The sequence below is a fragment of the Balaenoptera musculus genome, chromosome 8 (assembly GCF_009873245.2).
Source record: "Balaenoptera musculus isolate JJ_BM4_2016_0621 chromosome 8, mBalMus1.pri.v3, whole genome shotgun sequence".
In the NCBI taxonomy this organism is placed as follows: Eukaryota; Metazoa; Chordata; class Mammalia; order Artiodactyla; family Balaenopteridae; genus Balaenoptera; species Balaenoptera musculus.
Window position 1 is genome coordinate 107072171 of NC_045792.1, and position 17475 is coordinate 107089645.

The following is a 17475-nucleotide window of genomic DNA, read 5'->3' on the forward strand; positions in this document are numbered from 1 at the left end:
GCCCACGGGAGCAGCGGAGGTGCCCGCCAGGGCCGGAAGCCGTGGTGAAGCCCGTCCCACCAGCTCTGGCCTGGAGCCGCCCTGGGCCAGCGTGGCCCTCGTGGTGGTCCCGCGCCCCCTGGTGCCCGTGAGCATGGTGTCCGGGGACTAGAGTAGGTCCTCAGGAAATACTCGAGGCGTCTGAGCTCAGACTCGCATCCAGTTTTCTCCACTCTCCGAAGGAAGGTGGGTCCCCCTCTCCAGGACTCTGGCCTGTCCTCTGTGTGCCTCTGCCCTGGCCCAGGCTGGCCGTGCGGAACACGACTTCTGTCCTTTTGTCACAGCCCGGGGTGTTTGGCTGCTGGGGCCCCTGGGGGCGGGTGGGGGCAGGCCACATGCGCCCCCAAGGCTGGGCCGGCTCCGAGTCTGAGCTGCTCCCCCTGACAACAGACTTTCACGGCTAACCCTGTTGTGGCCACGGGGCTCCTGCAGCCCCTGGTGTGGTGCCTCTTCTGGAAGTTATGGTGGACGGAGGGTTCCTGCCAGCTGGCGTTGGCCTTGGATCGAAGGGGGGTTCCGAGGGGAAGGTAATCCCAGGAAACTTCCTGCGCCCTGGGCGTCCACCACGTGGTTGACACAGTGACCCATCCTAGAAAGCCCACTGGGAACTTCCCGGGCAGCCCCTGGGGGTGTGGGGGAGGCCCAGGACTGCTCCAGAGGAGGCTGCGAGGGTTAGCCTGCCTCTGGGGAGACGGTGGGTGAGAGAGGAGGTGCTTCCCGGTGCTCCAGGACCCGCGACCCTGCCCCCAGATACCGCCCCAATGGGTGCCGAGGCCTGCCTCGCCATCTCAGCGTTTTGGGTACCGTGCTGTGTCTCAGCGGTAGCGCCTACGGCCTGTGGGAGGGTCACCACCTGCCCCTGAACGGACAGTGCTGCTTTTAGTCACTGGGGGAGTCGTCTCCAGCTACTAGGTGAGAAACCCCCCAGATGTGGGCACTGCTGCGGGAGGGGCCGATCGGGGCCCGGCTGCTGGGCACGTGGCGCTGGTGTCTTAGCTGCTCACGGCACAGAGGCTGGGTCCTCCGTCTCCACGCCGGCCTGGGGCAGGGGCAGGGGCAGGGGCAGGGAGCGGCATGGCCTTGCAGCTGCCCCCCGCTCAAGGGCAGTCCTCCTGCACGTGTAGAGCAGGCCTCCTGGAGAGCGGGGGGTTTTCTGGAGCTGAAGGGAGGCGGCAGCCGCCACCCACGGCAGAGGGCGCTCAGGGGTCCATTTGCTGGGGGCCCTGCTGGCCTGCACCCTGACCAGCAGCCACGGAGGCTGCCTGACCCCCGACCCGGGCAGGCCCGGCTGTGACAGGGCGCGGGGTCCCCACAGTCACGATGACGTGGACACGACTTGGGGAGACGCAGAACACGCTGGGGCACCACAGACAGGAGGGGCGGGGCAGGTGTGACAGACTGAAACGGGACGCGTCCTGGGGCTGGGCCCCCTACAGGACCCCGAGCAGGGAGGAGACAGTACAAGGTCACGGCACGTTCTAGACTCGACGCTGAGGGCCACAGGCGTGCGGGCGGGGGGTGAGACAAGACACCGGGTCGCCCCTTACCCTTCTTCTTCCGGACGGAGGCTTGCAAACAGAAAGGGGAGCGTGAGTCCCGTGGCGGCGGCGCTGCCTCACTGGGGGCCGACCGCCCCACCGCGCACACCCCTGGCTCTGGGGCACACGCGGGTGGGCAGGGGTGCCCTGTCTGTGCTCTCCTGGGACCTGCCGGCAGGTGGCCTGCCTTTTCTGATTTGCCCTCCAGCAAACCTTCCCGCGGGGACAAGGGGCTTTCCTCTCGCTCAGCACCCGCCCCTTCCTGGCACCCCGCCGAACTGGACCGCGTGAGCCAAGGCTGCTCTTAGGAGGGACCTTCACAGCGCCCTGAGCTGCGCCCCCTTGAAGGTGACCTGCCTGTGGGTCCTCCTGGGGGGAACCCGTGTGGCACATGCTGCCTGGCCTTAGAGAAGCACGGGTGAATTCACACTGTCATCCCCGTTGGGGGCTGGGCCAGGCCTGGGGTTCAGGGGGCGTTTCCTGGAGGGTCTTGTGTGGACAGACAAGGTGTGGGCAAGGAGGGGCCAGAGGAAAGGGGCTCTGGGCGAACTAGTGGCTCTGGGTGGAGGTGGGCAGCCCCACAGCAGTGCTGCCCTTTTCTAGAAGACCTAGGTCTCCAGCTGAGCTGCAGATTCTAGACCCAGGACACAGTGACAGGCGAGGGGGCCCTCGCTGGGAGACGGCCTGGGCCTGGGGAGGACAGAGTGTGGGAGACCCTCCCAAAGGAGCTGCAAGGGAGAAGGGGCCGCTCTGTACTTTTTTGGAGGGAAGGGCCAAAGGAAAGGGTCTCCCCCTGAAGGCTGGGACCAGGTGGCAGCGACAGCAGGTGGCAGACCAGTGAGGATGGTGGGACTCCCAGCACCCGGACCCGCTGGGCCTGACGATTTGTTTTGTGCCCCCGTAACCTGCCCTGGGCAGAGCTCACAGACGCTTCCCCTCCCTGCCCACCGAGCTCTCAGCGGAGAAAGCTGTCAGTCCACTCGCCCGCTCCCGTGTGGTCAGAGCGACCTCCTCCTGGAGGTGTCCCTGGGCGCCGTGGTGACACCCGGGTGCGACGTTTAACCAGCGCCCGGAGTCATCCCTCTTCATCAGCCACGTGGCCGCTAGACCCAGGGCTCACGTTGCTCTGCACATCCTTCCCCAGGCCATGTGGTGGGGTCCAATGGCCACAGCCCTCTGTCCTTTGCAGTCCTTTCGAGAAGGCACCAGGACCTCCCTCCACTTGGCCTGCAGCCCACCAGGCCCGCCAACCCCACTGCTCTCTATGCCAGACGCCAGGGCCGCGGCTTTCTGGTCTGAGCCACACACGGGGGGGAGGATTTCGGGGGGCACCCTAGACAGCAGGGGGGGCTGCTTGGGGGGGCCACAGTGGGGCAGCTTACCTTTATCCACTAGTGAGAGGCCCAAAAATTCAAAACAAAACAATGTTAGACGAACCAAAAAGAGGTTAGGCGAAACTACTAACCACCCCCGAAGCCGGCAGGACCCCAGCGGGCCAGCGTGGGAGCGCCGCACACGGGGGCGTTTCCTGACCCCTTTCCGGGTGTCGGGGCCAGGAGAGGGGCGAGCGAGCAAGCAGAGGGCCATGCAGAGGCTGGGGCTTTGCTGAGGCTGGCCCGCTGGCGTGCTGGGTGCTGGCGACAGCGCAGGGCTGGGGCGGGCCGGACGTGGCACTTACCGAGCTCCTCCAGCTCCGAAGTCATGGACTTGGAGCGCAGGGTGAGGGCCGTGGTCGGAGCACGCTTTGGAGGTGGCGGAGCTTGAGGGGCAGACAGGAGAGATGGAGGTGAGAGCCGGGCCCCAGTGCCGCCACCCCCCTGCCCCTTCCAGAACAAACGGCAGGTAGGGCCCCTGAACCTCCTGGGAAGGCTGAGATGGGGCCTCCCCCAGGGTGGGGAAGCTGGCAGTGGTCACGGCAGTGCTGAAATACCGGAGGTCCCGACGTGTTTCTCCAGTCTCTTTCCTGCCAGGGAGTGGCTCTGGCCTGCTCCCGGCGCCCCTCTGCAGGCCTTGCTCAGCCCCAGTGTCCCCCAGCTGTGACCTCCCTTGGGAAGGAGGGTGGCCCTGAGGACCTCTCCGTTCCATGGGCCCAGGCTGCGTGCCATCACAGTGACCGATGCAGGTCAGTTTGGAGCGGGAGCCCCCAGGCCCCTGTCTGCTGAACACAGCCCTGGCCTGAGGCCGCCACTCCCTGTGGGCAAGCCCGAGTCCCCTCCTAACCTCCCTTTCTGACTTGTTTCCTACTCTGGGGCAGGGGGAACGGGACACCCCCCAGTGGCAGGAGATGGGGCACACCCCGCAAGCGCCTGAGCACAGGGGGCTGGGGGGAAGAGCCTTGCCCCCCACCCATCCCTCGGGCAGGGCTGGCGGCTGGGAGGGCACCTTTCTTCCTGGCGGTGTCGTCTGGGTCGAGATTCCTGGTTACCGTGACCACCTTGAGGACGAGGTGATTCCCTCCCTGGCGGATCATGTTCACCACCTGCCGGTGGCCGACCTTCACGACATTCTCGTCGTTAACCTGTGGGTAGAGGGGGCAGGGCGGTGAGCTACCGGGAACCCAGCGCCCGGCTGGAGGGGGGCACACGTGGGCAGGCCCCGCGGGAGCGAAGGTGCCTTCGGGGAAACCGAGCAGAGGCCACGCGGCCGGGAGGGTGAGGCCGGGCCTCCTGCAGCCCAGAGCTGGGCACCGGCCGGGGCCGCTTTCCGGGAGTGAATGTCCCTGCGGCTGCCGCGAGGAAGGCGGGCCGGGCTCGGAGCGGGGAGAGCGAGCTTCCCCCGAGCTACGTACGCCTCCCTTGATGGCCCAGCCCCCATCCCCTCCCAGGTGGGCTCTGGCACCTGCTGTCCCCACAGCTCCTGGTGTGAGTGCTGGGCATGGAGGACGGCACAGAGAGCAAACCCACAGGAGGGCGGAGTTCATGACCACCCCAAGCGCTGTCTTCGAGGAAAGAAAACTGCCCTGATGATCGAGAACTGATAAGCACCTGAAACCCTGCCCAGGCTTGTGATCGCCAGTGCACGTTTTGCTGTACTTCTTTCTCTTGCTGTGGATTCCTTAAAAACCATCAAAGTGCAATGTAGCCACAAACAAGAGTCAGCAAGGTTTGGTGAGTCTTCACAAATCCAACACCCCATCTCGGACGCACCAGGTGCCCGGCTCTGACGACCAGGACCCAGGCAAGCGGGTCTGATCACCTCTGCGGGCCTCTTCCAGGCCAGCTCAGCCTGCTTCACCCTGGCTCTCCAGGGGCCCGGGAACCCCTTCAGGCCTGGATGGGGAAGCCAGACAGCTGGCCACCGGGGAAGGGCGGTCCAGGAGGCTGCCTGGGAGGGGGGAGACGCGCCTGATTCCGGGCGGCAGCCGCAGTCTTTGCAGTGACTCCTAGCGGCTCTCCTTTTCACTGATTTTCTCAGAGTGTGATTAGGGAGCCAGGTGAATTCAGGAAGTAAAGAAGTTGGGTGGAGGGAGAGGGTGGTGGAGAGTTGGGCCAGGAGAGGGGACGGTTGTCCCCGAGCTTGCCAGGGTGGAAGCAACGGGCCCAACTCAGCCAAACCGCGGATACCCGGGACACGCAATCCAAGGCACACGGATCTCCCTCTCTCTGCGTCTCTCCTCCCACAAGTGCGCTGAGACGGCAGTGCTCATTCATTCATTCCAGCCACCACTCTTGCTCTGAGGGCCCACTAAACCCAGGAGGTACAGGGGGTGGACGGTCCGTCCCCACCCTCCGGGGGCTTACATTCTCATGGGGGAGTCGGACGGCACGGGAGTCACTGAGCAAATGTCTTCTCAGCTGTGCTGAGTGCCACCAGAGATAGCAGGGCCGGCAAGAGAGAGGGGCAGGCGCTGGGTTGTGGTGATGGGGCACTGGACAGCCCGCGCAGCCAGGGCCGAGCGCTGAGGCGAGCACGAGCCCGGCACGTTCCTGGGACAGCAAGATGGCCAGGGGGCCAGAGCAGTGTGAACCCAGCGAGGAGGGGGTAGAAGAAAAGCCTGGGTTCTGAGAGGCCCAAGGCCCAATCAGCAGAGCCTCGAGTGCCAGCTGAGACCTTAGGTTTTGAGCATGAGAGGGATGCGGCCGATTGATGTTTCAGGAGCGTCAGTCACTCGGGATGGGAGGAGGGGGTGGGGCAGAGACAGAGAGGGCAGAACCCAGGCTGGGAGCATGGGCCGCTTGGACCGGAGGGGGGCAGGAGGGGTGGGGAGACCCGGTCAGGTCTGGAACCACGGGACACGGCGACGTGGGTTGTGTGGGACAGAGCTGCCTGAGGCCCTGGTGAGATGCCTGCAGCACGGACGGCCCCCGGCCGCCCACCCGCCAGGCCTCGGCGGCCAGCCCGGTGCGAGGAGGGCGGACCAAGAGGAGGACTGCACCCTGCCGCCGTCGGGCGGGCCCCTGCCCTATTTGTGATGGATTAGTGCAGGCATGGGGGGGGGGGCTCAAGGACCCCCCCAAGGACGAGCGCGACACCTGCTCCAGACAGAAGGACCAGCTTCTTGAGCCCACAGTGGGTAGCAGCCCCTGCCACAGAGCCCACCCTGACCGTGGGCCCCTCATACCCTTCTTTCCCCTTCCATCTCCCCTCAGCCACGCCCAGCTTAAGTTCACACGCTGCTTTGCAAGTAAAGAAGCTCTGGATGAAGTCCGGCCCCCAGAGCAAGAAGCACACCGAAGCCAGAGCTGCGGGCTGTGTGGGCTTTTGGGGATCAGCTGCCTCTGCACGGGGCACTTGGGCAGTGACAGCATGGAGGTGTCAGGTGGCTGTGCTGTGACGCATATGAATACCCTCCTCCAAGAAGGCACAGAAACACCGGCAACACAATTCAACCTGGAATCAGCAAGCCCATGACCAGCGAGGCAGGATGGGAACGTGCAGCTCCATCCTCCTTCCAGCACAGAGGACAGAAGAGCAAAGAGCAGAGCTGCACTTTAGTTTCCCAGCCTTTTAACAAACTGAAACTTCACTTTAACCAGAACGGGACTGTGGAGCCCGCTACCATCCTTAAAGCAGATGCTCCACATTGCTCATGTGGTGACAGGAACCTCAGAGACTGAGTAAGTTAAATGCTTGCTGTTTCCTCAATTGCCCACCGAACTTTCATGGTCCCTCAAAAAAACAAAAAAACAAAAAACCCAAAAACAAACACACAGCACACTGGGCCTACAATTCTGGCATGCTGCCACCAGGAGGCGTGTGCCTTAATCACCCACCACATTTACAGGTTAAGCCAAGTCCTGAAGATCACAGCCTTGGAGCAGATCTAGTTACCTGTAAGAGAGAGTGCCATTCTCTCCATCACATCATTCTTACATACAGACATGGTGTGATTTACGCAGGGAGTAAAGCGTGGCCACATCCTGGCAGAGGGCAAGAATACCAGCCTGGCCACCACCTCAGTTCAGGGAACTTCTGCCTTCCTTTACACACTTTCGTATCTTTCTAAATAATTCTCTAATTTCACTTAAATTGTTGCTTGAAATATCAAGCTTGTATGTGTACATAGTTTAAAGAGGCAGAATTCTACAAGGCTTGTTACAAAGCCAACAGGACCTCACCACCTAGCCCCACTTCCCATTCCCGAAGCCTTCAACCAATTCTTTCTATATTCATCACTGCATCTCTCACCATGCTGCTACTTGATGCTTTAATTTTAAATATCATCTGCTGACACACCACTACTGAAAATGACGATCTAGCTCAGCATTCTCAGCTGTGGCACTACTGCAATTTTGGACCAATCAATTCTTTGTTCGGGTGTGCACTGCAGGATGTTCAGCTGCATCCCTGCGTTCTACCCACCAGGTCCAGCAATCCACTCCCCCACAAAGTGACAACCAAGAATGTCTCTAGCCATTGCCAGTCGTCTTCTGGGAGGTCGAAGTCACCCTCAGCTGAGGCTGAGAACTACGAACTTAGCTCTTTTTCTTCATCTCCCGTACCACCACTTTTCCAGGACTTCCATCCTCAGGTGATAGTTACATAGTAGTTTTAACCAGATCAACATTCAGGATTTACGTCATGACTATGTAACATGTCTACAGGTAAACCACATGGTATACTATGATTACTTTGCCTTTTCCAGTGCGTTTTGTTTTCCCTGGAGTGAAATAATTTTCTGGTGTCTTTAGACTGGTTTAATTTTCTGTGTACTTAATAGTAATTGAAGTCCAAACACTTCCTTAATTATGTAAATCTCTTTTCAAAATCTTCAGGTACATTGGATGTCTTGTTAAGTTTGTCTTCTTGAACAAATCACTCCTGAAGACTTCTCTAACACTGTGAGTTCAGTGTTCTCTTGGCCTGTTTCCCCATTACTGTCACCCCTAGGATTCCTTCTGATTCTGTCTTGTGTTGCATCTTCTGAACCCTAGACCACATGTATGTATTTATTTGATTCAAAACCTCATTTTTGGTAGAGGACATTCTCCAGTAGTTTTCCAATGAAAGGAGTTTGGGAGGTGATTTTTTTGAGACATTGTCTATTTGAAAATGGCTTTATCTGCACTTAAATAGTAGTTTGCCTGGCTATAAAATTTGAGGTTGGTGGGTAAGGTACAGTAAGCTCCTAAGACTAACTCTTCTGCAGGTAACAACTGTAAAGTCTGGACAGAATATAGTCCCTCATCCTCAAACCCAAACTAACAAAAACAGTTCCCTGAAAGCTCTGGAACATGAACAAAGGTGGGCAGACTTGGGTTGGGAGTGGAAAATCGGAAGCTTTGGGCCATGGACACAGAGTGGTGTGAGTTACCTGATGCTCTGGTAGAAACCGCAGCCTTTCTGGTTTGAGAAATCAGAGGACAGAGCCCTTTGTGTCCACAGCTGCCAAAGTGAGGGGAGAATTCCAGAGAGGAGAGAGCCAGAGAAGAGTAGGTCCGTGTTCTGTGTGTAAACTCTTCCCAAGTCTGTGGTTGACATCTGAACCATGTGTGCACAGGGCCAACTCAAAATAGCTTGCAGATAAGGCTAAAACACCTGAACTGATGTTTGAGCAGCTGCCACAGCAGGCTAGACAGTTTGCAGCTTGAGTCTAACCAAGGTAGTTGTCAACTAAAACGAAAACATCAGCACTCAGGCAAGAAGTGTAACAATCTAGAGTTGCCGCAGCATAACATTCACAATATTCAGGATACAATACAAACTTAGCTGATGAATCCACAGATGACCAAGGTGTTGGAATTATTAGACGAGGACTTTAAAGCAGCTATTATAACAATATTCAATTGGGTAAAGGAAAATATTCTCTTACTGCATGAAAAATAGGAAATCTCAGCAAAGAAAAAAAAAACATGAGAAACGTTAGAGCTAAAAAAATACAGTATCTGAAATTTAAAAAATCACTGGATGGGTTTAATAGCAGAATGGATATGACAGCTCAAAGAGTGAACTTCAGTACAGAAACAGGACTTATCCAATATGGAGAGAGAAAAGATTTTCAAACGTGAACGGTGTTAAGGACTTGCGGGACAATGTCAGAAGTCTAACATAATGATAATTAGAGGCCCAGAAGGGGAGAATAATCAGAGTCCCAGAAGAGAGAGAGAAAATGGGTCAGAAAATATGATGGCTGAAAAGTTCCCCAGTTATGTGAAGGACATTAATGTACAGATTCAAGAAGCTCAGTGATTCCCAAATATGATAAATACCAAGAATATCATGCCTAGGCACATTATAGTCAATCTGCTGAAAGCCAGAGAAATCTTAAAGCAGCCAGAGAAGGACATATTACTTACATAGGAACCGTGATTTGAACGATTGTGGACCTCACATCAGAAACCATGGAGACAAGAAGAGCCTGGAACAGCATTTTAAAACTAAAAGTAAAATAATCGTCAACCTAGAATTCTATAACCACTGAAAATATAAAGAAGGAAGGCAAAATAAAGACCTTTGTAAATAAATGATAACCAAGAGAATTTGTTGCCAGCAGACCTGTACTACAAATAATGCTAAAGGAAGTTCTTTAAGCTGGAGGAAAATGATGAAGAATCTTTAGAAGGCATGAAGGATGTGAGAAATGATAAATGCCTGGGCAAAATATAAAAGATTATTTTCATTCTCATTAAAAAATAGATACGACTGTTTTAGGCAGAAATGCTGTTGTTTTGTGGGGTTTATAATGTGAGTAGATGCAATACCTTAGACAGATGTAGCATAAAGGAAGGCAGGAGTGAGGCAGATACACCTGTACGGCTGCCAAGTTTTTATACTTCACGTGAAGTGTGCAGTGTGAATTCTAAGGGGACGGAAGAGTTAAGGATGTGTACTGTAATCCTAGAGCCACGACTAAAGAGAATGTAAAGAACTACAGCTAAAAGCAGATAAAATGGAGTTCTAAAAATAGTCAGATAATCCAAAATAAAGCAGCAAAGGGAGAACAGAGGAAAACTGAAGAGAAACAGAAACCAAACTGGTACACTTATGCTGAACAGTGTCAATAATTAAATTAATGGGATAAAGCTCCAGTTAAAAAGCAGAAACTATAAAAACAGAGTTAAAAAAAGACCTAAATATGCTGTTTGTGCACTTGACACAGAGAGATTGAAAGTAAATCAATGGAAAAAGGATTCCCCATAGATGGAGTGGCTGTATTAATATCTGACAAAATAGACTTCATCCACTTTGCAAAACAGTTTGGCAGTTCCTCAAAAAGTTAAACAACTCTACTCCAAGTATATTCCCAAGACAACTGAAAACATATGCTTACACAAATACCTTTACACAGAAGTTCATAACGGCATTATTCGTAGTAGCCAAAAAGGGGGCTGGAGGAATGAGCCCCTTGATGGGCATGAGATTCCTTTCTGGAGTGACAAAGTGTTCCAAAATTAGACTAGTGATGGTTGCACAACCCTGAATATATTAAAATCCACTGGACTGTGTAATTCAAGAGCTTGAAATTTTATGGTATGTAATTTATCTATCAACAAAGCTGGAAAAAAATAGAGTTAAGGAAAAGAGCATTACCAGAAATAAAATGGGATATTTCATAATGATACAAGAGGTCATTCATAAGGAGGACATAACAGTCATAAACATTTATGCAGCTAATAACAGAGCCTCAATATAATGAAGCCAGATTTGACAGAATTAAAGAAATAGGCAACTCTGCAAACATAGTAGGAAATTTTAATGCCCCTGTCTCAAATTGATGAAACAGCTAGACGGAGAAGGAACATATTTTCCTTGGTCCAGGTTTTCTGAAATTTGCTGACGTGCCTTGGTGTGTCTCTGTTTTCATCTCTTATACTGGGTACTCATGAATCCCTTTCCATCAGGAAACTTGCATTCCTCCATTCTAGAAAGTTCCCTTCAGTTATTTCCTGAACATTTCTTTTCTTTCGTTTTCTCTCTCTCTCTTTTTAAAAAAATTTTGGCCTCACTGCGCAGCATGCGGGTTCTTAGTTCCTCAACCAGGGATCAAACCAGCGCCCCCTGCAGTGGAAGCACGGAGTTTTAACCACTGGACCGCCAGGGAAGTCCCTCATTTTCTCTTTGAGGTACACTTATTTAGCACATGGTGGAACTTCTGGACTGGCCCTCTAGTTATATTTCCTCTCCAACTTTTCACATCTCTTTCTGGGAGATTCTTTTCAATTTATCTTTCAATCTATCAAAATGTTCATATCTGCTATATTTTTAATTTCAAGAGCTCTTATTTTGTTCTCTGTTAGTTTAAAAAAGAGCATTTTGTCCTTATTGCAAGGATGCAATATCTTCTTTTATCTCACTCCTCATATTAATAATGTCTTTTCATAATCTTACTCTCCCTGCATAGTCTGTTTCCTCCTTTTTTTCCTCCACAGTATGTTTGTTTTGGGCTTTCTCTTTCATATTAATTCTTTCATCAATGTCATATTTAAGGAAGACCCCTAAAGAGCTGATTTCTGTCCCAGCCAGTTATTTTGTGAATACTGACAAACTGATCCTAAACTTTACATGGAAAGGCAAAAGACCCAAAATAGCTAATGCAGTATTGAAGAAGTACAAAGTCAGGTGCCTGACATTGCCTGACTTCAAGACTTACTACAGAACTTCACTAATCAAGTATTGGTGAAAGAATAGACAGATCAACAGAATAAAACAGATAGCCCAGAAACAGACCCACACAAATACAGTAACTGATCTTTGACAAAGGAGCAAAGGCAATTCAATGGACAAAAGATAATCTTTTTAACAATGGTGCTGGAACAATGGGACAGCCACATGCAAAAAAAAAAAAAAAAAAATAGAAACTAGACACAGACCTTACACCTTTCACACAAATTAACCCCAAATGGGTCACAGACCTAAAGGTAAAACACGAAATTATAAGACTTCTGGAAGATAATGTAAAAGAAAATCTAGGTGACCTTGTGTAGCAATGACTTCTTAGATAAAACACCAGAAGCACTAGCCATGAAAGAAAAAATGGATAAACAGTCCATTAAAATTCAAAACTGCTCTGCAAAATACACTGTCAAGAGAATGAGAAGACAATACACAGATGGGGAGAGAATTTTTGCAAAACACGTATCAGATAAAGGACCAGCGTCCAAAATACACAAAGAACTCTTAAAACAAGAAAACAAACAACCCAAATAAAAATTGGGCAAAAGATCTGGATATCTCACCAAAAAAGATATACAGATGATCAATATCCTATGTCATTAGGGAAATGCAAATTAAAACAACAATGAGATACCACTACACACCTACTAGAGTAGCCAAAATCCAGACCACTGACAACACCAAATGCTGGCGAGGATGTGGAGCAACAGGAACTCTCATGCGTTGCTGGTGGAAACGCTAAAACGGTACAGCCACTTGGTAGACACTTTGGCAGTTTCTTACAAAACTAAACATACTGTTTCCGTGTGACCCAGCAATCAGGCTCCTTGGTGATCATTCACCCCAATAAGTGAAAACCTGTGTCTACACAAAACCCTGCACATGGATGTTTATAGCACCTTTATTCATAATCGCCAAAACTTGGACACAACCAAGATGTCTTTCAATAGGTGAGCAGATAAATAAACTGTGATACATCCAGACAACGGGACTGTTACTCAGTGATAAAAAGAAATGGGCTATTGGGCTTCCCTGGTGGCGCAGTGGTTGAGAATCTGCCTGCTAATGCAGGGGACACAGGTTCGAGCCCTGGTCTGGGAAGATCCCACATGCCGCGGAGCAACTAGGCCCGTGAGCCACAACTACTGAGCCTGCGCATCTGGAACCTGTGCTCTGCAACAAGAGAGGCCGCGATGGTGAGAGGCCCGCGCACCGCGATGAAGAGTGGCCTCTGCTCGCCGCAACTAGAGGAAGCCCTCTCACAGAAACGAAGACCCAACACAGCCATAAATAAATAAATAAAAATAAATTAAAAAAAAAAGAAAGAAATGGGCTATCAAGCCACTGAAAGACATGGGGGAAACTTAAGTGCATCTTGCTAAGTGAAAGAAGCCAATCTGAAAAGGACACACATTGTATGATGCCAACTACATGATATTCTGGAAAAAGCAAAACTATGGAGACCATAAAAAGATCAGTGGTTCCCAGGGGTTGGGGGGAGGGAGGGAGGGAGGAACAGGTAGCGCACAGGAGATTTTTAGAGCCATGAAATTATTATTCTATATGATACTGTAATGGTGGATAGACGACATTATACATTTGTCCAAATCCATAGAATGTACAATGCAAAGAGGGAACCCTAATGTAAACTGTGGACTTTAGTTAATAATAATGTATCAATATTGTATAATATTATATCAGTATTGGTTCATCAATTGTAACGAATGTAACACGCAAGAGCAAGATGTTAAAAATATGGAAATGGGTAGGTGGGGAGGGGTAAGGGAGTATGTGGGAACTCTTGTAGTTTTCACTCTATTTTTTTCCTGTCAGTTAAAACTATCAGAAAATCAAGTCTATTAATTAAAAAGGAAGCTCATTTCTACAGTTTTTTATTACGGAAAATTGTCCCACAAATAACCAAGAGCAGAGAGACCATTACTCTGGACCACCGCGGCCTCGTCAGCCAGCGCCAGCATGATGAGCTGGAGCAGTTCCAGGGCCTCTACGCACCCCACCGCCCCGCCCCCCATGGGTCTTTGTGGAGCAACTCCCAGCCTCCTCTCACCCTGCCCGAAAGCAATCTGGGCTGCTTTGTATTAAAAGACAAAGTCTCATGCTGAAAACACAGCCACAATACCATGATCACACCTAAAAGGTAACTCTCAATCCTCATATCACCAAATATTCCATCACGGCTGGAGTTTAACTGACTGTCCCGTAACTGTCCCCAAGTATACAGCTGGTTCGCTGGAATCAGGAGCTGAACACAAGCCGCACGTTGTGTCTGTTGGCATGAGTCTTTTTTACTCTATGGGGTTCCCCATTCCTCTTTTACTCCCTTGCGGTCCATCTGCTGAAGCAGAAAAGCCATCGTACCCCCTTGGTTTTGTTTGCCGTGTGCCTCTGTCCCCTGTTTTGCCATCCGCTGCTGGCTGGAGGCTGGAACCCGGTTCAGGTTTGGTTTGTGGCAGGTGGACGTCACAGGTGGGGCTGTGTACCCCCCTGTCAGAGCCCCCGAGTGTCTGCTGCTTGTGGTTTTCTGCGATGTTAAGATTTATGGGTGGGTTCAGGCATGGTCACCACTACCCGTTAGCTGGTCACTAACATTTTTAGCTGCCACCGATGGTCACTGCCTGGATCGTCTACTGCTCGGGGGCTGTAAAATGGTGATATTCTACTCCTGTTGTTGCTTCTCCATTTATTATTTGGAATAATTTGTAAAGAGAAACTTTCTCAATTATTTGGTTGCCCTGAGGGACAGTCTCTATAAGAAAAGCAAGAGGCATGCTTCATTCTTTCTTTTTATTCACCGGCTTTCAGATTAATGAAACTTCAGAAGTGACCCGTTCTTGAATGTAAACCGTTACAGCCACTATGGAGAACAGTAAGGAGGGTCCTAAAAAAACTAAAAACAGAGCTACCATAGGATCCAGCAATCCCACTGCTGGGCATATATCTGGAGCAAACCATAATCCGAAAGAATACACGCACCCCAGTGTTCATTGCAGCACTATTTACAGTAGCCAAGAAATGGAAGCAAACTGAATGTCCATTAACAGATGAATGGATAAAGAAGATGTGGTACATATATACAATGGAATATTACTCAGCCATAAAGAGAATGAAATAATGCCATTTGCAGCAACATGGATGGACCTAGAGATGATCATACTAAGTGAAGTAAGTCAGACAGAGAAAGACAAATCTCATACGATAGCACTCATATGTGGAGTCTAATTAAAAAAAATTATTTATTTTTGGCTGTGTTGGGTCTTCGTTGCTGTGCGCGGGCTTTCTCTAGTTGCGGCGATCGGGGGCTACTCTTCGTTGCAGCGCACGGGCTTCTCATTGTGGTGACTTCTCTTGTTGTGGATCACGGGCTCTAGGCACACGGGCTTCAGTAGTTGCAGCGTGCGGGCTCTAGGGCACGCAGGCTCAGTAGTTGTGGCGCACGGGCTTAGCTGCTCTGCAGCATGTGGGATCTTCCCGGACCAGGGATCGAACCCGTGTCCCCTGCGTTGGCAGGCGGATTCTTAACCACTGCACCACCAGGGAAGTCCCCAAACTTTTAATTTTTAGAATAGTTTTAGATTTACAGAAAAATTGTGAAGATAGCACGGGGAATGCCCATATGCCTGCCCCCGGTCTCCCCTATTACGAACACGTTACATTAAGACGGTACATTTGTCACAATCAATGAACCAATGTTGATACACTGTTATTAACTAAAGCCCGCATTTTATTCAGATTTCCTTAGTTGTTACCCAATGTCCTTTTCTGCCCCAGGACGACACATGACGTTTAGGCTCCTCTGGGCTGTGACAGCTCAGACTTTCCTTGTTTTTGACGACCTTGACGGTTTTGAGTACCCGTCAGGTGTCTTGTGGACTATCCCGTCTACTGAGGACTTTCCCCCACGATGGGGAGGAAGTGCCTTCTCATCCCATCGTATCTGGGCACACAGCTGATCGCTGCGCTGGTGCACGTGCTCAGCTGGCTGAGGGGTGCTTGTCAGGTTGTCCCCTGTGAAGCTAGTCTCTCCTCCTTCCCACCTGGTCCTCTTTGGAAGCAAGTCACCGTGCACGGCCACCCGCCAAGGGGTGGGCAGTTAAGGCCTGTCTCTTTGGGGGCTGACCGTGCACATCAGTTTTAGGGATTCTTCTGCAGGGAGACTTGTCTCTTCTCCTTATGTGTTATTCAGTTGTTTATTTCTATCAGCAGGACTCGTGGATTAGCACCCAGTACTGCTTTACTTGGTCACTCAGATCGCTCCAGCTCGCGCTGTCGGGAGCTGCTGTGTCCCTGAGGCCTGCCTCCTTCCTCTGTTTTTTCACCATTTCCTTTCTTTCTGGCCCCGCAAGAGGCCCTGGGCTCCTGTTCCTTTTATGCTCTGTTATCCCACATGTGCTCAGTGGGGCCCCTTCACAGCCACTCCTGAGACCTTTCTATGTGACTGTGAACGTCTTCAATACCATCCTTGCTTGCTGGTGACACAACGTGTTCAAGGCTCTTTGTGAGTTTACAGATAATTTTAGCTGAAATTTAGAATAGCAGGGGTTTTCCTTCTTTGATTTTATATCTGTATCTCTTTCTCTGTGCTAAAAATCTGGGTTCCTAATGACTGACATTAAGGTAATGACTTATTTTCTTGCCCTATTATCTGTCTGTCTTTCTGTCTGTCCATCCGCCCATCCATCCATCCATCACCTATCGATCGCCTATCTATCTGTCCATCTACCACCTATCTATTATCTGTCTATCTACCTATCATTTATGTATCTTCTATCATATCTATCATTACAATCATTAGATAGTTTCAGGCTAACAATATCATTATCGTTACTAACAATATAATTACTGAAAAGAGCTTAAGATTTCAGTGTGCAGTGATACACAAACTGTCACTTGAAATAATTTCTCCGTTAATGCCATTAGTTTAATTTGTGGTTATGTTCATTTCTATTATTTTGGTTTTGATTTTTAAAATGTCGATTTAATTGTGAAGTATTCACCCAATTTCATAATCTGATCTACAACCATTTGTATTCAGAAAAGTCTCTTCTTTCTCTTCCTGTGCTCTACCCGCAAGGCAACATTAAATTAAAAAAACATTTCTGTGTGTGGATTATCCTTCCATTAAAAAGAAGAAACGAGAAAATACCTGTGTGTGCCTGTATACGTGTGTCCATGCACATGCGTGTGTATGCACGTGTCCGAGCGCATATGTGCATTTGTATGTATGTGTGTATATGCGTGTGCATGCGTGTGTACACGTGTGTGTCCGCTCCCCTCCTTCTGATCACACGTCTCTCGCCCTTGCCTCTTCTTGACAACGAGCCCTGGAGGCAGTGCCGGGCAGCGCGCAGAGATGCTCTGATCCCTGTCAGCACTCCGGTCCTCCGCTGGGAGGAATCCCTGGGGTTCCTTCATCTGACGGGGCCCCAGGTGACCTCCGTCTCCAGAGGACCCGGGTGCTGCCGGGCCTTGGCCTGCGGGGGTCCCGCGGGGCAGTTCCGCCTCAGCTCGCTCTCCCCACCGCAGCCCAGGATCGTACACTCTGGGGTCTCTAAGTCTGCGTGCCATCAGGCTTCCAAAATCCTGTTGCTGCCGGCTTTTCACCCCCTTGCCTTGGGTGGTTTGCACTTCAGGAGAAAGCAGTGCAGGTGTGGCCCTCAGCAGCTGTCTAACTGGACGTCGCCAATCAGGTCCCTGAGAACTCCTCTCCGGGGAAAGGTGCACGTGGGACACAACTCACAGGGCACCAGCGGGCAGACTCCCCCGCTGCGGTCGGGCCGTTGCCCTCCCCAAGGGCAGCTACCGCCAGCCACGTCTTGTGTGTCCT

At 51.3% G+C, this 17475-nt stretch overlaps 1 protein-coding gene across 6 annotated transcripts in view; it reads right to left on the reverse strand.

Annotated features, from left to right (window-relative positions):
• Positions 1-17475, reverse strand: part of SHANK2 (SH3 and multiple ankyrin repeat domains 2) — a 552800-nt gene that overhangs the window by 22890 nt on the left and 512435 nt on the right. For 5 of the 6 annotated variants that reach the window (XM_036861478.1, XM_036861480.1, XM_036861477.1 and 2 more), the window contains 4 exons: positions 3960-4095; positions 3256-3336; positions 2960-2968; positions 1587-1607 (listed from right to left, as the gene is read on the reverse strand). In XM_036861478.1, coding sequence (XP_036717373.1) covers positions 1587-1607; positions 2960-2968; positions 3256-3336; positions 3960-4095 — 247 coding nt within the window. The remainder of the gene's footprint in view (positions 1-1586; positions 1608-2959; positions 2969-3255; positions 3337-3959; positions 4096-17475) is intronic. The other variant, XM_036861481.1, reaches the window with a different exon arrangement.